The 21,279-nt window shown below is 35.1% G+C and overlaps 2 protein-coding genes across 2 annotated transcripts; both read right to left on the bottom strand.

Annotated features, from left to right (window-relative positions):
* Window positions 1–13,896: 13,896 nt before the first annotated feature.
* On the bottom strand, window positions 13,897–14,253 carry LOC141619849 (uncharacterized). The gene has a single exon (XM_074436868.1). The coding sequence runs from the start codon at window positions 14,251–14,253 to the stop codon at window positions 13,897–13,899; it is 357 nt and encodes a 118-aa protein (XP_074292969.1).
* A 905-nt stretch (window positions 14,254–15,158) lies between these two features.
* Window positions 15,159–16,210, bottom strand: LOC141619854 (uncharacterized). The gene is made up of 2 exons (XM_074436876.1): window positions 15,923–16,210; window positions 15,159–15,506 (listed from the first exon to the last, which is right to left on the bottom strand). Exons 1-2 carry the CDS (start codon window positions 16,208–16,210, stop codon window positions 15,159–15,161), a joined length of 636 nt encoding a protein of 211 aa, XP_074292977.1.
* Between the last annotated feature and the right edge of the window lie 5,069 nt (window positions 16,211–21,279).

Consider the following 21,279-nt stretch of genomic DNA (forward strand, 5'->3'; position numbering starts at 1 on the left):
ACATTGTTCCCATTACTACTTTGCAATTAGTGGGAAACGGGAAATATATAACACCTTGTAAAGTGTCAGTGACAAGTTTTGCTTGGACCACAGAATGTTGTGAAGGCGCAATATCTCTAATGTAACACCCCTATATGTCAGGACCCTTCCTCAAGGCAATTCCAATGCAAGGAGGCGTCACAAGACTTGGTTTCCCAAGCTTGTAGTGCGAACAAACGAGTAATGAAGAATTTAAGTTGTAGTTAAATAATTAGTTACATGTTAAGGGATGAAAATACCATCCCATTTAGTACAACCAAATCGAAGATGAAAGTTGAGTTTAAAGAGTCAAAAACTAGACAAGCACAAGTGATGACAACTAGTGAAGACCGCTCCTAAGCCTCCGTATCTAAGCAAGCTAACCCGTTAAATCACTGCTACCCATATGGGCGGAAATCACCATATGGTTCACTACAAATATTTGAAAATCCAAGTGTTAGCTTAATAATACAAATGCTCAATAAATGCTAATGAGAAAGACTAAATGTTCATGTGATAAATGTTAAGACAATCAACCATAAAACCAACAAGTGTATGAGATGCATGACAACCAACCTCTAAGTTTCTCACCTCCACATAACCGGTGCCAGGGACATGCCCACGACACCACATACCAACACTAGGTACTCGGAACACGTCCGTGGTACCGGGCGCGAGAGCGAATCGAGTCCCCTGCCCGACATCGTGCCTCAACGACACGAGTCCCTCCAAAACTCAAGTAATAAATGTGCACATCCCTGTTGGAGTGGGAAGCTTTAAGGGGTGACTCAAGCGGAAGACGGTTTCCCAACCGCCTTCCGTCTCCACAACAACAACCAAGTATAGTCCACCATCCCACCAACACCAATCAAATAACAACCAACACAATCAATTTCCAATAAGAATAATCATGTAATTACACCAAACATAATATATATCACAATGCTCAATCCTTCATTAATTCACCTCTTTTAATGTAATTGATTCCTAACATGTTATAATGCATTCTAACCATTTATATGATAATTAACCATACTTACTCCTTCATCATATGCATAATTAACACAAGACCATATTATGTCACAAACCCTTATTACCAAAAACGTGTTATAATGCAACTACCATGAGACAAGTTTAATTAATGATAATAAATACATAATTAAACACCTAAAATATTATGGTTAAGTAGGGAAAATCCTACCTCAAGATTATCTTCACAAAGCTTCAAGCTAGGACCTAGAAATGCTCCTCAACGAAGCTTCCTACACAAATTAAATACTACATTCATTGCCATAATACTCTATAATACATATACTAATTAATCCCCTTAATTACCCATAACCCTAAATAAATATGGGATAATTCACTAGGATAAATTAAGGTTCACTAAGATAAGATTAAGAAAACAAAGTGTAAATCGACTTACAAATAATGTGGATGAACAAAGGAGGAAGGATGGCAAGAACTCTTCAATTGAGGAGGCTAGATTTTTAGAGGATAAGTTAGGGTGGTTGTTGGTGAGTATTTGGAGAGTTTTTAGATAGTTTAGCGAGTGGTAGGATTAGGATGGGGAGTTATTTTAGGTGGGGGAAATCTGAAAAGATAAGGTTCGAAAGCGGCACCACACCAACCAAATATCCCGTAAAACCGGACTCGACCGAGCACTCGATCGAGTGTCCGGTCCAATCGATCGAGTGGGGCTCCACTCGGTCGAGTGAACATTCACTCGGTCGAGTGACCGAGTTTCAGAAACTTCCAGCCTCACACCAAATTCCACTCGGTCCTCCACTCGGTCGAGTGGGCTCCACTCGGCCGAGTGGATGGTTTACTCGGTCAAGTGTCGTCTTTATAAATGCTAGGTATTACATCTAGTAATTAAGGTTGGGTTATGTACTATGCTATGCCATTTCATATGGTTAGGAGTATAACTACATGTTGTTGGAATAAGTGTCCTCCGACAATAATGCGATCACAACTGTTGATCATAATGATCACATGTTTAAATCTCATTTTAAGAATACATGTGGGATATAATATTTTACAGTCAACTGGTCCACACATATCGGTAGTGATTGGCTGTCTAGAGTTTGACATTACTGTCGTGCGACGGTGGTGATCAGTTGATCCCCTTAGGTCATACCTATAGGAAAATACTCTTAATTGATTATTTAATTAATCGTATGCCGATACGAGTTAATTAAATTGCTTAAAAATTGACGGATGATTTTGTGAGTAAAGTTAACGTGTCTTATTGTAATTCGATTAAATTAGATACGGTCTAAGTAATCAAATTGTCTTGTTACTTAGATTAAATTATTGTTTACGAAACAATTGAAATTGAATGAATAATTTATTATAAATACAAGACGTTGTAATTTATAATTTGATAAACCATTTTGGTACAAGTAATTACGAATTAATAGTCGATTTTGCAAATGACATATTTTATGAGTATGTTGATTTTTAATATGTTAAAAATACATTACAATTTCACATGACAAGTAACATGTCACATTTATCACAATTGACAAATGACAAAAATAAAATGGACCATCCATTTTATAAAAGTGCCGAAATATGGAGGGAGTTTAAGGTGTATATTGTGTTTTTATTTTTGAGTGGAAAACACAATGATAAGACCTTGCTTGTAGCCATGCAAGCCTACACTTCTTGGGAAGAAAGTTGGATCCATGCATTGGCCCCCCAATGAGCTCCTCCAACCGGTTTTCCAAGTGAGAAAAAGAGAGTTTTTCCTCCATCATTCATACACAACTTCAAAAAAAATATATTTTCTAGAGTAAGAAAATGAATTCTCTACATTTTTGTGAAAAATTTTAGAGATATAAAAACTCACATAATCACTTCCTCTTGACCGAAATTTTCAAGAGCAATACAAATTATTTTGTATCAATTTTTAAGTAAGACTTTTATTATTTCTAGTACAAAATAATATTAGTTGTTAAGAGGTTTCCTTGGGTATATGCTTTTGGGAGAGATTCTAAACTTGAATCTTGTTCATTAATTGTTGGAAAGCTCAAGAACTAACAAGAAGGAGATCTTGTTGGTGCCCATAAAACCGAAATCACATAGTAAGGAAAACGATTTCTTCTTTATTTCTATTTATGTTTGCATGCATAAGATTTGTAATTATTTTATGACTAAATAATTTCTCACATATATGAATATGTCAAATTAATGATATTATTGATTTCTAACAAGCGGTATCAAGAGCCTTAGGTTGTTTGCATGCAAATCGGTTATTGTTTTTCCGAGTTATAAGATTAACAAACAAAACATATAAATTTTGTGTTTATTATGAAATATCACGAAATTTATTTGCATGTTAAAAGTTTCTGATCCTAAGTGATTTTTAGGATATTTTGGTTTATTTATGGATTTTATTGTTCATTTTATATAATATTGACATTAAAATGTGATTTTTATGATAAAAATGTCATTTTTGGACGAAAATTAGCTAAACTTCGTTTTTTTCAGTTGTTTTTGGATATGTTTTCACATATATCATCTAATTATGGCCTGTAAATCTTCATAATAAAATGAGTTGTTATGATCGAAATATGGATTTGTCAACTTAAAATCGTATTTAAATGGGAAAATAAGTTAATATGAGTTATATTTCGAATCTGATCATGGAAATTTAGTATGTTGTCACATGCAATTTTACAAGATGTGTGTAAAATATTTGGCTATAATGAAGTCTTTGCATGATTTATGAATTTTTGATGAAAAATCACATAAATAGTGACTTTAATTAGTAAAAAAATGCTAAAACATACTTCATGACTAAGAAAAAACGTCACATGTTGCATTTTATCATATATTTCAGATCTAAAAGTGAAAAGTGGATAAAAATAATTTTTCTCATATTTTTATGGTAATAATTGATAATTCCGATAAACCGCAACATTGTTTTTCTCGATAAATTTTCGAAATTTTTAACCTAAGTTTTTGAACATTATGAGTGTCATGTTTTTTTCCCATAATGTTCATGAGTTTAAATTTCAAAATTTGAAATTATTTGAAATTTTTATGATTTAATTTGAAGTTTATGGCAAAATTTTGTATTTTGAGTCCATTTATGAACAATATTAAGAAATATAAGTTAATTATTGTCAAATATTAGTGGAGACTAATTTTGAGTCCTAAGTTGGTTAGGGTAATTAACTTGTACATAAATATGAATTTATGTAATTATTGTGATTATAAAAGGTTAAATCACGCAAAAAAACCGATTAATATATGATATTGGCTCCTTAAAGGCGATTTAACATAAAATTGGGCATGTTCATACATATTATAATGCTTAATTTTATTTATGATTGTCATTTTTAATTTTATGTAATTTTTGAATTATGTAATTTTACTTAGTGTGGCCTTAGTTTTAATTGATATTACCCGAAATGTATGGGAATATCGATTCGGTTGTAATTTATTGTGATCTCGTATCACCATTTTGTAATTTAATAGATTTATTTTATTTTTAATTACAAATGTATAATAGGAAATTATGTAATTTATTTATTCCGGAGTTCCTTGAAGACGGTGCCACTCGAGAAGGCGATCCATTAAAGAAAGTGTTGCCTTGAAATGCGTACCAAGACCGAAGTTCAAGGGACCAAAGGAGTTGGTTTCCAAATTTGTAATAGTTTATTAGATTTACTATTTTAGGAAGGCCATACTAGGATTTTATTTTTATGCTTTGCATTTTATTTATATGTTGCATGCATCGCTAAATCGCCATAAATAAACATGCTTTTTAAATCGAGTTTATCGACCGTGTCAATTACAATTATCGTAGTTCACCGCTTTAGTTCACTTAAAATGTGATAGATAATAAATTGACATGACCTCTCGCTAAAATAAAAAATTGAGACTTAGCCTTACTAAAAAGTAGAAACCATGAAAACCTATTTCGCGAGGGAGTGCACTCGGCCACCCCGGGGTACAAACCTTGTTACGTAGGGGAAGTGGGTGATAAATGTCTATCCACCGAATTCATGTTGATGAGGGATGAATCGGCTACCCCGTGCCCAAGTTAATGTGAATTTGGATCATGGACACATTTATTCGAAATTTGGATTGAGCTCAACGGAAGTATTCGTGACCGTAGTCGCATGTGTTCCGGGCTATAGATAAATATTAGAGTAATTTTATCGACCGAGAGTTCTAAAAGTAGAATAGATTAAAGAGTTAATTCACCGAGTTATATTGATAAGGGATGAATCGGCTACCCCGTGCCCAAGTTAATATGAATTTGGATCTCGGAATCATTTATAATAGTTGGGTAGAGGTCACTATATAAATGCTCATACTTGTCAAATTATTTACAAGTATCATTATAACGATGAATGTTTTGTTTCCACTATTCCGTTATCATATTGTTCTATTTCTTTACCTCAATTTATACGATATCATTTAGATTTTAATTCAAATCTCCATTAAAACATCGTAACTAAAGACAAATATGAATTTTCTTCTAAAAAACCTCAAATTATCCATTGCATGGATCTCTTGTGAAGAGTATAGATAAAAGTTATTCATGATCAAAAGGGTTTTTGATTCTTAACTAACATATCTACTTACAATAAATTGTTTCTCATATGCTTAATTGAGTTAAGTACTTTGAAACGTTAAATCATTTTGGTAACTAGATTTGTTGGAAATCAAAATTGACCAAAATACCGCAACCACTTCAAAGAAAGCTTTAAGACTAAACGAATAAATTGAAGAGTAGTCTTCATGAATTTCAATTTTGCTTCTCTTAGCAAAAACTCATTGAAATGAGTGGGAGCATTCTCTTAAACCGTTAAGAAAAGGATAAGGTTCAAAGAAGTAAAATTAGAATGGAATTGATACAAGGTAATGTTAAAAGTAAAGTTATTGAGAATAACGATACTAAACCTATCAATCCCGACCGATAAAGTTTCCATTGTCTTAATTGTTGGACGCTAGAAAGGAAACTACCCCAAATTATTGAAGAATCAACAAGTTAGTTGTGGGACATCTAATGGGACCTTCTTCTTTAAATGTTTATTTGATTGACATAAAATTTTGCTAGTACTACTTCGTCAATATTAGAAACCGATGGTGGTTTTCATCATTGTGTTTGATACATAGGATGATTAGAATATGACGACTAGCAACATATGATGTCGAGAGATAGAGTCATTGTGTACTCAGTCTAGTTTTGGGTTTATATTTATATCTTAATTATGACTATTAAGTGAATAAACTCTAAATAAGAATATAAACTTGTTAAGATACAAAAAGAGGTTTCACTTTTGTGACCCTATACACCATGATTTGATGTATGGCTAGCCCATTATCCAGGTGATTATATTATAAACCAAACTAGAATGATATATCATGTAGATGATGCAAGACTCAAATTGCTAACCAAGATTAAACCTTAAATTCTGGAATGATGAACGCAAAGAGTTATTGAGTACTCTTGAAACCATTAGATTGTTAATCTTATGGTATATGCGTATTTTGTATCCAAAGCAAGATGTCTCATGCTTTTTGGTTGAAAAGGAGATCGAGGTTGTAAATCATTGATCCAAAATAGGTTGATCATTTTCTTTTACCAACGATTTAAGTTGACGCTAATATGTTCACTTAATAAGGTAAATAGAGAAATCCTTGAAGAAGTTCAAAGAGTTCAAGGAATCACGATTTAGTCGTGATGGGATTATCAAAGTGAAGACTTTGATATAAGCCAAATGAAATGTGATATAGTATCACACGTTAATCTCTCTTAGCACGCATTATGGGATAATGTGTGGTTGGATAAAGAAATCAAACGCTATTCGATATGGTTTGGACTTCAATAAAGTTACTTTGAGTTACTTGATCCTTTTGGGGATTTTATCATTTTTGTCTAAATTATTTTTCCACTAAATCTAAAACGAATCATATGAGATATGAAATGGTAAGGTACCATGTTTGTAAGTTTTTAAAAGAAACAAATGCTCATTTTTCCTTATTATAATCATGAGTACAACGGGTTTATGGCTCGTGAAGCTGTCTTTCTAAAAGACAAGTTTATTTCTAGAAGACAGAGTGGGAGAAATTATTCAAAGAGCCACAAATAATGTTATGTCACAAGAAAGACTCTACATGACACGTTTTGTGTAAGACGTTGTTTCTTCAAAACCTAGGAGGTTAAAGTCGTCACTTGTTGAAGATGATGAATTCATGTTACTTTTAAGAAAGTAAAGAGCTTACAACTTACAAAGAAATTGTTTGATTCAAGTTGATTACTTCTGGAAAGTAATGAACATATGACTTACATGAGAGTGTTTAAGTCACAACTCAATACAAGGCTTAGAGCCATGAAAATCCGAAATAAATTCCAAGTGAATTGTTAGATATCAAAGCTTGATTGGTGGCAAAGGGTTTTGCACTAGTTGAAATGCTTAAGTCTATTTGGATCTTCTTAGGGATTGTGTTTCATTATGATGATATACATATAGCAAGTGAATCTAAAACCCACTTCTTCAATTAGAAGGAATGTATTCAATACATGTCTTGAGTTTTGTAGATTCTTGCAATCCTAAGATAATGTGAAACTTAAGAGAGGGTCTTAAATAAGACATCAATGAGTTGGAATCAACATTTTGATCATGTGATAAAACGTTTTTCGATAAGTCGAGAAGTTGTGTTTATACATGGAGTTTAGTGGGAGTTACGGAAATTTTAATTAGTCTTATATGTGGATGACATATTGATCATTGGGAATGATTTAAGACTTGGAGAAATATAATACATCTTTAATATCCAGATTTATGGAGATAAATCCACATGATATTAGCGTCAAATAAGAAGTCTTATGTTGATAAGATTCATGACTAGTTCAATCAAGTTGAACATATTTGATTGATTCCATTTGCTTCCGCTGCCAAATCAATTAAATAGGAAATGATGTATAACACTTCGTATACTTTGAGTATGATGAATTGTTTCAAAATCGAATTTAAGTAATAGTTACCAAGTAGCCATATTGATTACCCTTCAGTGCTTGCATAAGCATTAAGGATGTAATGCAAAGTGTTTTTGATGCAATTTTGTGTAAGGGTGTTACACAAGTGACAATTGACAATTGAGATTGCGCATGGTTTCCGACAAAACCATAATCAAAACACATTAGGATGGTTAAGATACCGTTGTGGCTATGTAATTTAAGAAATAGATTTTCTAGAATCGTTCTAGGCAATAAAGAACAATGAGAAATATTTACAACGGAAATTGAATACACTTGCAATTATGGGATGTGCAAGAAGGATGAGTCTCATTAATCTTTGTGAAAACAAAGTGGGAGCTATTCTAAGGCTAGAGGGCCTATGTCTTGATTGGATCTCGACACGTACTCAGAAAGTTTTGTAATGCAAATGTATACATTACAAAGGAAAACGAGTAAGTAGTAAGGTTGAGTAAGGTACAAGAAGTTGATAAAACCTACTAACCAAAGCCTTCTCATAGGCTTAACATGATAAGTCATGTCATTTCAATTGAATTGAGATGAACAACTACATACAAGATCTAAATTGGATATGAAGTACTAATCAAGTATTGACTACTCATATGATAATCACATTTGTCGTTCGAGTTTTTAAAATCTGAAAAACTCCTTTTATACTTTGTTACATCCAAACGGGTTGTAGAGACAATATTGAACCCCGTTAAAGTGAACCCGGATTAACATGGTATTCGCCCATAGTCACTTGTATGAGGTGACCTCTCGAAGTGACTAGAGTGTGATGTGATTGATGGCAAGTTCTAGTGCCATAGAGTCATATGAGATGACTAGTCGATCACATAGGCAGACTGTTAGGAACGCTTGGTCGGGCCTTATGACCGCTTATAGAGTTCTGGCAAATTTATATAGCCTGGTCGTGGCGAGAGCTACTATAGTATTCTAATGAGTCGATTCTTTTGACTAAAGACTGTTTGCCTAAGGTGGCACAGTTTCAGATTAACTTTGATTTGTGTTACTACAACCTTCGTAAAGGGGGTCAAATGGGCATATTTTGGGTTATGATGGTTGTGGCTAGTCGAAGGGAATAAGTGCGATAGGAATTGTCCACCCCCTTGTCAGGGTTAAAACAATATCTCAGGGCCACTCGAGGAGTAATGAACTGGAAATGCGTGGCCACGCTCGGAAGGTATCTATGGTAGATAATTCCGGTCAATCAGTTATTCTCCAGATCGAGGAAACCACTCTCGATATGATCACTTGCAAGTACGACCTGAAAGATACCTTGCATTGAGTGGGAGAGAGTAATAGGACAAGATAATTGGTGACGCACACTTGTCGAGGACAAGTGGGAGATCGTTGGAATAAGTGTCTTCCGACAATAATGTGATCACAACTGTTGATCATAATGATCACATGTTTAAATCTCATTTTAAGAATACATGTGGGATGTAATATTTTAAAGTCAACCGGTCCACACATATCGGTAATGATTGGCTGTCTAAAGTTTGACATTACTGTCGTGCGACGGTGGTGATCAGTTGATCCCCTTAGGTCATACCTATAGGGAAATACTCTTAATTGATTATTTAATTAATCATATGCCGATACGAGTTAATTAAATTGCTTAAAAATTGACGGATGATTTTGTGAGTAAAGTTAACGTGTCTTATTGTAATTCGATTAAATTAGATACGGTCTAAGTAATCAAATTGTCTTGTTACTTAGATTAAATTATTGTTTACGAAACAATTGAAATTGAATGAATAATTTATTATAAATACAAGACGTTGTAATTTATAATTTGATAAACCATTTTGGTACAAGTAATTACGAATTATTAGTCAATTTTGTAAATGATATATTTTATGAGTATGTTGATTTTTAATATGTTAAAAATACATTACAATTTCACATGACAAGTAACATGTCACATTTGTCACAATTGACAAATGACAAAAATAAAATGGACCATCCATTTTATAAAAGTGCCGAAATATGGAGGGAGTGTTTAAGGTGTATATTGTGTTTTTATTTTTGAGTGGAAAACACAATGATAAGACCTTGCTTGTAGCCATGCAAGCCTACACTTCTTGGGAAGAAAGTTGGATCCATGAATGGGCTCCCCAATGAGCTCCTCCAACCGGTTTTCCAAGTGAGAAAAAGAGAGTTTTTCCTCCATCATTCATACACAACTTCAAAAAAAATATATTTTCTAGAGTAAGAAAATGAATTCTCTACATTTTTGTGAAGTATTTTAGAGATAGAAAAACTCACATAATCACTTCCTCTTGATCGAAATTTTCAAGAGCAATACAAATTATTTTGTATCAATTTTTAAGTAAGACTTTTATTATTTCTTGTACAAAATAATATTAGTTGTTAAGAGGTTTCCTTGGGTATATGCTTTTGGGAGAGATTTTAAACTTGAATCTTGTTCATCCATTGTTGGAAAGCTCAAGAACTAACAAGAAGGAGATCTTGTTGGTGCCCATAAAACCGAAATCACATAGTAAGGAAAACGATTTCTTCTTTATTTCTATTTATGTTTGCATGCAGTGACGAAGCTAGGCCTGGGCCGAGCGGACCATGGCCCGGGTGAATTTTCTAAGATTAAGTATTAAATGGGTAACATAATAGTCACTAAATTGAAGTTGCCGCAGTGGTTTGTACACTTAGTGATATATGGGCCTCTGTATGAAGTTGTGTGTTCGATTCTCAAAAGGCTCATTTTTTCATACATTTGCTTTTTTAACATCTTTCTTAATTTAATTTACTTTTTGAGTTAACATTCTTAATTGAACTTGTCTAAATAATATTCTACACCTTATCAGCTTCTTTATATTTTGTTCTTCCGGTTAACAATGGTTCTTGTAAGTTTATAACTAGTAAATATTTACATAATATTTTATATTCCATCATATTCACCATTTTCTTCCCTATTTCCTTTTTCGAATTATTTGGGTTTTCTTCCCTATTTCCTTTTTTGGTTGATTTGTGTGGTCCAAATTAAATTATATGTGGGGTAGTGTTTTTATGTGGTTCAAAATCGGTTTCTTATTCCTTGTGCAAAAAGAAAAGGGGAAGAATATAATGAATAGGAGGGAGTATTTATTAAACCGAGACTCGTATTTTTATCATTGGAAATGTCCTTGTTTAATAAATTTTATCATAGTGATTGGCTTTGTCCCACTTTAATTAAATTAATGTATAATTCGATAATAAAAAAAATAATGAATATACATCCACAAAATAAAAACCGGCCCGTGTTTCTATTTTGTCCTAGCTTCGTCCCTGTTTGCATGCATAAGATTTGTAATTATTTTATGACTAAATAATTTCTCACATGTATGAATATGTCAAATTAATGAGATTATTGATTTCTAACACATGTAATGTTCTATTAGAGAAAACTTGGTTACATAGAATTAACACTATTTCTTCTTCATTGCACCAACTTTTGGTAATGTGGAATGGAAAGAAGTATGAGATTATTTATGCTGATTTGTCAACTGTTGAAGTAAATATAACTACTTTGGATGATATATTTAGAGAACAAATATTGCCATTAAGAGTAGAAGTGCTGGATCAGTTGTGTAGTGTAATAGGCAAGGATTCACACAAATAGACAGACCCTGACAGTCAGACAATTGCACAAACTCAGGGAATGCAATAAACTTCAGAAAACTTGTAAAAATAATGAATGAGCTTAACAAATCATGAAACTTGGTGACAATTTATTTAAGATGTTAAACCAAATCTGTGCCAAAATTCAGAATTTTACAAGCATTCTAAGTAATTTTAATAAATTGAAAACAAGAATGAATTCACTGATATTTCAGGCAAGTTTCTCAGCAGGATTGTATGACTGTTTTTGTTTATTTTTTTGAATAAAATTTGTGAGATATAATTATTAAATTCACCCTCAAGCAAGAACAGAAGGTTAACTTAATAATTTAGGAAGTCTAAGAGTAAATTATTCAAGCAAGCACAGAATAATTCAACCTCAGATAAATAATGTAACTTAAAACAGCTCAAGCAAGCACGGACCTATTCTAAGACACGCCACAGATCCTTAATCACCTTCTAAGCATGCACAAGAAGATTTTAAGTCTGACTTACAACTAAGATTCAGCAAATTTAATAAGATTTGAAATTTAGAGAGTAATTCTCAGGTTTTTCATTTAATCAAGTCTGTCTTTCAAAAGCAGTCTCAAGGTCCTTATATAGGCCTTGAAATTTAGGTTACAATTCGAGGGGGCATCCATCCAAGGGCCAGGATTGCCTTTAGGATAAGTACAACTGAAGGACAATATTTTACAAACTAAAAATAAAAAGTAAACTAGTAAAAACAAGAGCCTGAGGGTAAAACAGACTGTGACAGGAGAAAAAATAGTATGCTTTTGGCTTGTTGTGTGCAGGTTGCTGTTGGTCTTGGAGGCTAGTTGCATTACTCCCAAAGTTAAGGCTAATTGTGAGGTTTTGTGCCTTGCATTTTAGTGGAAAACTAAGTAAGGAAACTTTAAAAGCAGCCTCACAATTGCCTCACCAAGAGAGGAAAGTTTGCTTTTTTGCTTTTGTTTGTTTTATTCAGCAACATGTGACTGGCTCATGGGATTGTTTCTTGGACTACATCTTGGCCCTGGCTTGGGTGTGTTGAGGTCTCAGTTCAAGGACCTCTCGGCTGGCCATGGTGGCAGCTGGTGGCTGACTTGGAATTGGTACCTCTTGCTTGGAAAAGTTGGACTGATTGGGACTCTGGCCTGCTTGTGATTTGTGGAGTTCTAATCATGTCCAGGCTGGTCTAAGCCCAGTCCAGAAATGTCATTGCCCTGATCCGTGGCTCCTGTTGCAGCCTCCTCTGGTTGAAAAGGGCTCGACCTCAAGCCTGGGTCCTCCTCCCCTTCTGAATCCTCATAATATGGGCTAAGATCTCCCACATTAAAAGTTCCATGGATTCCATAATCTCCTGGTAGGTCAACCTTGTAAGCATTTGGCCCAATTTTCTCAATGATCTCAAATGGACTATCAGCTCTTGGCATCAATTTGTTTCTTCTCCTTTCTGGAAACCTTTCCTTCCTAAGATGGACCCAGACTAAATCCCCTAGTTCAAACACTTTCTTCTTCTTAGGGGCATTGGACTGTTTCCTATAACTCTCATTTGCCCTTTTATTCTATTTCCTTACCGATTCATATAACTTCAGTAGTTTCTCAGCTGTCTTCTTGGCATCTAGGTTCAGTTCTTACCTTGGTATTGTAGACAAGTCCAAGGGCATGAGTGGATTAACCTCATAGACTATCTAAAAGGGACTGTGACCAGTAGCAGTAGAGGGTGCTCTGTTGAATGCAAATTCAGTTGCAGCCAGCTTCAGATCCCAATCCTTTAAGGTCTTGCTGACTAGACACCTTATCCTCCCCAAAGTTTTATTGGTGACATCAGTTCGGCCATCTGTTTGAGGGTGGTTGGAGGTACTGAACAAGAGCTTTGTCTTTAGGAGCTTCCATAGGGTCCTCCAGAAGTAACTCATGAACTTGGTATCCTTACCTAAGACTATTGTCTTAGGTACCCCATGGAGTCTCACAATTTCCTTGAGAAATAGCTCAGCAACACTGGCAGCATCCTCAGTCTTCTTGCAGGCTACAAAGTGAGCCATTTTACTGAACTTATCCACAACCACCATGATTGAATCCTTCCCTCTTTGTGTCCTAGGCAAAGCCACAATGAAATCAAGGCTGCTCACATCTTCCCAAGGCTTATCAGGGACATGTAATGGAGTGTATGACCCTGCTTGAAAAGAGCTCTTTGCTTTCTGGCATATGTAACACCTCCTAAGGATTCTTTGGACATCACCTATCATTCTTGTCTAGTAAAATTGATCCTGTTAAATCTCTAGGGTCTTCTGGACCTCAAAATGTCCCCCCAATCCTCCTGAATGGACCTCCTTGTTCAGCAAATCCCTGTAGGATCCCCTTGGTGCACACAACTTGTTGCCATGAAACAGGAAACCCTCTTGTAGCATATATTTCTTTCCCTGAGCTAGTCCTCCCTCTGTGTGGGTGATCCACTCTTCAGAGAAATCATAATGCTTTCTATACATTTCTTTCATGAATTCAAACCCAAGAACCTTGCTGCTCATGACAGTCAATAGAGAGTGCCTCCTGGATAGGGCATCAGCTACCACATTTTGTTTCCCTTGTATTTTCTTGAAAAGTTGAATGCTTGCAGGAACTCCACCCATTTAGCATGCATATAGCTCAGTTTGTGTTGACCATTGATGTGTTTCATGGAGTCATGGTCTGAATGCAACACAAAAGGCTTAGGTTTCAGATAGTGACTCCAGCGTGTGAGGGCCATGATGATTGCATAGAATTCTTTATCATAAGTTAAATACTTCAACTTGGCCCATTCAATTTCTCACTAAAATAAGCCACTGGTCTCTAACCTTGGATCAGGATAGCTCCTATTCTAACCCCACTGGCATCACAATCTACATAAAACATTTGATCAAAGTCCAGAAACTTCAGAATGGGAGTCTCACACATTAGCTTCTTGATTTTTTCAAAGGACTATTGAGCAGCTTTAGTCCATTGGAAATCTCACTTCCTCGTGCACTCAGTGATTGGTGCAACAACTGAGCTAAAGTTCTTGATGAACCTTCTGTAAAAAGATGCTAGACCATGGAATCCCCTTACTTTTGTAATTGTTTGTAGGATTGGCCATGTTTGCATTGCTTTGATCTTCTCCTGATCAACTGATATTCCTCTTCCAAATATGATGTACCCCAGAAATACGACCTCATTGACCATGAAGGTACATTTCTCAAGCTTCCCATATAGCTTCTGTTCCCTGAGAATTTTAAAAACTGTTTCCAAGTGTGACAGATGCTCAATTGGATTGTTACTGTAGATGAATATGTCATCAAAGTATACTATAACAAATTTTCCAAGGTAAGGCCTCAGAACTTCAGTCATTAGCCTCATAAAGGTGCTTGGGGCATTAGATAGACGAAATGGTATGACAAGCCACTCATATAGGCCATGCTTGGTCTTAAAAGTTGTTTTCCACTCATCACCTTCTCTTATCCTCACCTGATGACACCCTTGCCTGAGATCTATCTTAGAAAAGATCTTGGCTCCACTGAGTTCATCTAGCATGTCTGTACTTGACTGTGATGTTGTTTATAGCCCTGCTATCAGTACACATTCTCCAGGTTCCATCTTTCTTTAGTACTAGTAAAGCAGGCACTGCACAGGGACTCAGTGACTCCCTCACAAAGCCCTTGATCATCAAGTCCTCAATTTGTTGCTGTAGTTCTTTAGTTGTTGTGGGATCACATCTGTAAGCTGGTCTGTTTGGGAGCACAGAACCAGGTAAAAAGTCTATGTGGTGCTCAATTCCCCTCAGAGGTGGTAATCCACTAGAAAACTCATCTGGGAAGACTTCTTTGAATCTCTGAATCAGAGGCTCAACCTCTGCAGGTATACTGGTGCTCTTGTCAGTGTTGATTTATCTTGACAACATAATTATCACAGGCTATTCTTGCTTCATTTCTTTGATCATGGCTACCTCAGATAGAAACAACACTCCATTGACTTCCTCGGGCATGTTTGGACTTCCATAGCCCCTTTGATTGGGTGGCAAGGGAGTCAGAGTGACTTTCTTGCCATTATGCTTGGAACTGTAAACATTATCCTTACCCTAGTGTGTGTTGTTCCTATAAAACTCCCATGGCCTCCTTAGCAGCAGGTGGCATGCATCTATAGGGACCATATCATACAACACTTCATCCTTGTATACCTTTCCAATTGAAAAGGAAACAATGCATTGCTTATCAACCTTTACTTCAGAGCTCTTGTTTAACCACCTCAACCTGTATGGACTTGGGTGGGTAAATTTAGCTTTCTGACCATGGTGGTGGAAGCTACATTGGTACAGCTGCCCCTATCAATGATCAAATTACACACTCTCCCTTGGACAGTGCATCTGCTTCTGAAGATCAGGGATCTTTCATCAGCTTCCAGAGGAGCTGGTTGAGAGTGCATGTCGCTCCATAGGACCAAATTGTGCCTTGTGTTAGAGTGGGCTACAATCTGTCCTTGGTCTGTTCCCTCCTCAGTTCCCACTTCCTCTAAGACTAGTGTCTCCTCTTCCTCATACTCAATTAGTCCTTCCCTTTCCCACTCTTCAATCTTCATGACTGTGAGAGCTCTATTAAAAGGGCAATCCTTCTTGAAATGGTTAAAACCCTGGCACTGAAAACATTTGATTTTGTCCGTGATAAAGGTGGGTTGGTTTTAGGATACATGGGTGCCTTTCCCTTGTCTCCTGTGGTTGGGGTTGCTGGTTTGGGTGTTTCAGTGATTTTAACACCAATATAAGGTTTGAATGCTGGTTTGGTGGAAAATTTAGGTGTCACAGGTCTCACTTTTCCCAATTTCTCAATCCTCAAAGCCAGATTGACAGCTTCATCAAATGACCAAACTTGTTGCATCCTTACCTTACTAGAAATCTTAGGATCTAAACCCTTAATAAACCTGGCAATCTTTTGCTCAGACTTTTCAGTGACCTCACATTGCAGGGTTAGCTGCTCAAAGCTACTAAGATAGGCTTCTACAGATAGTTATTCTTGCCTCAACTAACTCAGTTTAATAAAAATATCCTGGGCGTAGTCTTTGGCTATGAATTTCTATTTTAGTTTCTTTTTCAGTTTAGCCCAAGACCTGATTGGTTTCTTACCATCTCCAATCCTTTAGTGTTTCATACTTTCATACCAAAGAGATGCATATCCCTTGAGTTGTAAAATGGAAACTTTAAAAGCTTTCCTGTCATTGTACCTTTTTAACTCAAAGACACTCTAAACAGACCTAAGCCAGTCTAGTAAATCCTCAGGATTTAGACTACCATGGAAATCAGGGATTGTAGATACCTCATTTCTACACCTCCCGCCAACCACCCAGTGATGATTGGGCTGCATGTTTGATACGCGGAACGATTTATGACAGTCCGTAAGTTAATCCTCAAGTGATAACTCAAAAACTCGAGTCAACCCCTTGGTCATCATCTATGCACCGATACGGTCGTTTTGACAGTAATTAGAGTTCATTTGGAGTCCGGGTAAAAAACCGCTTCATTTTCTAAAAACCGTTTAAATAACGAGTCGGAATATTCCGGAATGTTCTAGAATTCTCTAGATATTTGTTCCTAATTAAAATTAATATTGTGTTTTATGGAATAAGGAAGTGTATATCTACCGAAATTCCATAATAAAACGCGGAAATCTTTCTTGCTGAGGAGAAAACCTCTAGGGAAATGACGCAGAAGGTGTTGCGCCTCTTCGAAGGGTCGCAGTGGCTGTTGCGCCTCTTCTCCAGCCCTCTTTTCGCATTTTTCAGAATATTTCCGTGATTTGTCTTCAAATCTGTGTCATTCCAAAACTCTTCCATATGTTTAGTATAAATAGAGGCCTCCGGCCTCCATATTTGGCACGCGAGTGTTCTGCCCTCTCTCTCTCTCTCTCTCTCTCTCTCTCTCTCTCTCTCTCTCTCTCTCTCTCTTTGCATTCTAGACTACGTTATTGCCTTTCGACGTCTACGTGCTTGATCAATCAACCACGTAAGCTCAGATCATTCTGAGTCCCAGTCACGTTGCATAGACCGACCAATTTGACCAACTCCACCGTTTAATCAACCTAATCAATCTACTAAATCCTCTAACGAGGGCACTTTCCATGCATATTCGAGTCGAGCAATCACTAAAACGATAACTTTAGTCAGTCTCGTTTCGTCAAACATGTAAGTCTGAGGGTGTAAATCCTATTTTTATTATTGTACTTTTATTTTGTATCAATTAATGTAGATCCATATCAAAAGCACGTTCGAAAACTGATTTAAAATCCATCTTTTAAAACCGTTTTTACGAAACAGCAGAGGTCAGACGTCGAGAAGAAACGCAGCAGCAGCTGCACCTCTTCGAAGGATCGCAGCCTTGCTGTGCCTCTTCCAGAGGTTGTTTGCTGCTCCTGCTCTTCTTCTTCTCCCTCGACTTCCTGCAAATTCTTTTTTTCTTATTTTTTTCGTTTTTCTTTGTTTTCTTCGTTGTTTCAGCATGTAAATCATGTTTTAACCATTCCCTTTTAATTACAATGTTTAATTCGTCCTTAATCCCGAGTAATTCGATACTTGCGTTTTTTTGCCATTTTAATTCAAATCGATTCTTCGGGGTTTCGACTTGTTCATGTCGAGGTTCTGGAATCCTAATTTGATACATAAGTTTTCTTCCATGTCTTATTTGTCCAGTTTCGTCTAAATCTAACCTCAAGTTTCTCTTTTTTTTTGTATTTCCGACACGAGTTCATCATAATCCTGTAAACCACTGGAATTTCTCGTTTTAATTCGTTTTATGACCTGCCCAAATACATATAATCAGTTAAAACACTTCAGTTCGAGTCTAATATCGATAATTCATCCTAAATCTACCAACGAACAATAACAGTGTTGCAGTTCTGACTTCAAAGCCAGAACCCAGCTCTAGACGCATGAAGTGTTGCGCCTCTTCCAGAGGACGCAGCAGATTTTGCGCCGGTTCTGGGTTGGTTTCTGTCCCTGAACTCTTTCTCGATTCGACGTAGCTCCTAATTACGGTTTAAATCGACTATTAATCGTATTATCACCTCTAATCTAGCGTATTTTCATATTTTAATTCTAATCTTATTTTTCTTTTTTATTTCCTTTTTCGAAATCCCGTCTTCGAGCGTGCTTCTGACGTAGATCAAATAAACCTTGTACTCCTTGTAATTTTAATTATCGTAATTATTACTATTTATGATTTAATTGTATGGCATTCACATGTAGTTAATCTAACATTTACTTTGACCAAACTGTTTGCTAAAACACGTGTTAACCGAATTAGGCTAATCTTACATGCAAGTATTAATCTATGTTTATTGCATTTCATGCATTACATCGACGACATATCAAATATAAACAACTTCTCTAATCATTAGTAGAGGCCGCTATCGAGGCGGGCGGGATTAGGTGTTCGAATTAAAGAGCTTCCTAATACGTACTCTCACCCCTTACTCCAGTTATCTCTGGACATCCGTGTCCATTGACATCACGAGAGTCATTCTAGACATAGAATGCTAAGGGTAACGAATTTCTTAGTCTTCATGTCACTACTTTGTGTCTTGACATGACGCGAAGTATTCCAACGGTTCCAATTTTTTATAAAAATTGGTGGCGACTCCACAAATGCAGGCTTATTCAAAATGGTTGGAATATGTGTCCTCCGACAATTATGCGATCACAACTGTTGATCATGATGATCACATGTTTAAATCTCATTTTAAGAATACATGTGGGATGTAATATTTTGATCAATGGTCCACACATATCGGTAATGATTGACTGACTAGAGTTTGACATTACTGTCGTGCGACGGTGGTGATCAGTTGATCCCCTTAGGTCATACCTAAAGGGTGACACTCTTAATTGATTATTTAATTGATCGTATGACGATACAGGTTAATTAAATTGCTTAAAATTGACGGACGATTTTGTGAGTATTGTTGACGTGTCTTATTGTAATTCGATTAAATAAGATACGGTCTAAGTAATCAAATTGTTTTATTACTTAGATAAAATTATTGTTTACGAAACAATTAAAGCTGAATGAATAATTTATTATAAATACAAGACGTTGTGATTTATAATTGATAAACCGTTTTGGTACAAGTAATTATGAATTACTAAGTCGATTTTGTACATGACGTATTTTTATTAATACGTTGATTTTTAATACGTTAAAAATACATTACAATTTCACATGACTTGTAACATGTGACAATTGACAAATGAGAAATATAAAATGGACCTCCCATTTTATAAGTGCCGAAAAAATGAAGGGGTATTATGTTTAAATTGTGTTAATTGTTTGAGTGGAAAACAATATGATTGCACACCTATTTGTAGACTTGTAAGTCTAGTTTTTCTTGAGAAGAAAAATAAGCCCATGCATTGGGCACCATTACCCTCTCCCAACCGGTTTTAGAGGAGCATCATTAGGGGGTTTTCCCTCTTTATTATTCATTATCTTTCACAACATAATTTCTAAGGTTAAGAAATTATTTTTCTCTCTACACATCAAAAACTCATAGAAATTTTAGAGAGAAATTTACTCCTACTTCTTTCCTCTCTTGACCGAAATCAAAAGACCAAAATCAATATTTTGGGTCATTTTAGTAAGATTAATATTGTTCTAGATCTAATAATATTAGTCTTTTAAGAGGTCACCTTGGGTATTCACTTTTGGGAGGGATTCTATTTTGGATCCTTTTGTTCATCCATTGTTAGGAGAGCTCAAGAACAAGTGAGAAGGTGAACTCATTTGTGCCCATAAATCCGAAAATCATATGGTGCGAAAACGATTTCTTCACTTATCTATTTTAGTTTACATGCATAAGATTTGTAATTAATTTTATGACTAAATTAATTAGAACATATATGAATATGTTGTATAATGAGATAATGATTTCTAACAAGCGGTATCAAGAGCCTTAGGTTGTTTGCATGCAAATCGGTTATAGTTTTTCCGAGTTATACGATTAACATATAAAACTTATAAATTTGTGTTATTATGATATATCACGAAATAAATTATGCATGTTAAAGTTTCTGGTCCTAAAATGTATTTAGGATTTTTTGGTTAATTTATGGATTTTTATTGTTCATTTTATATAATAATGGCATTAAAATGTGATTTTATGATAAAAATGTCATTTTCGGACTAAAATTAGCTAAACTTCGAATTTTCCAGTGTTTTTTTGGATATGTTTTCACATATATTATTTTTAGATGACCTGTAAATTTTCAGAATTTTTGGAGCTTTTATGCTCGAAATATGGATTTTTCATTATAAAAATCGAATTTAAATGAAAAATAGGTTAATATGAGAAATATTTCGAATCTAGTCATAGAAATTTAGTATGTTGTCACATACAATTTTACAAGATGTGTGTAAAATAATTGGCTATAATGAAGTCTTTATGCATGATTTATGAATTTTTGATGAAAAATAACATAAATAGTGACCTAATTAGTGAATAATTGCTAAAACATACTTCATGACAAAAGAAAAACGTCACATGTTGCATTTTATTACCTATTTCAGATCTAAAATTGAAAAGTTGATAAATATAATTTTTCTCATGTTTTATGATTATATTTGATAAATCCGATAAACCGTAACATAGTTTTTCCGATAAATT

Source organism: Silene latifolia, chromosome X (assembly GCF_048544455.1).
Source record: "Silene latifolia isolate original U9 population chromosome X, ASM4854445v1, whole genome shotgun sequence".
NCBI classification, from domain to species: Eukaryota; Viridiplantae; Streptophyta; class Magnoliopsida; order Caryophyllales; family Caryophyllaceae; genus Silene; species Silene latifolia.

Bases quoted from the DNA above. Each gene is read 5' to 3' on its own strand.
- LOC141619849 (XM_074436868.1), bottom strand. From the start codon at position 14,253: ATGGGTGGAGTTCCTGCAAGCATTCAACTTTTCAAGAAAATACAAGGG.
- LOC141619854 (XM_074436876.1), bottom strand. From the start codon at position 16,210: ATGAAGATTGAAGAGTGGGAAAGGGAAGGACTAATTGAGTATGAGGAA. The intron at 15,507-15,922 runs GTCAGAAAGCTA...AACACTGACAAG, and splicing joins ATGTAGCTTCCACCACCATG to AGCACCAGTATACCTGCAGA.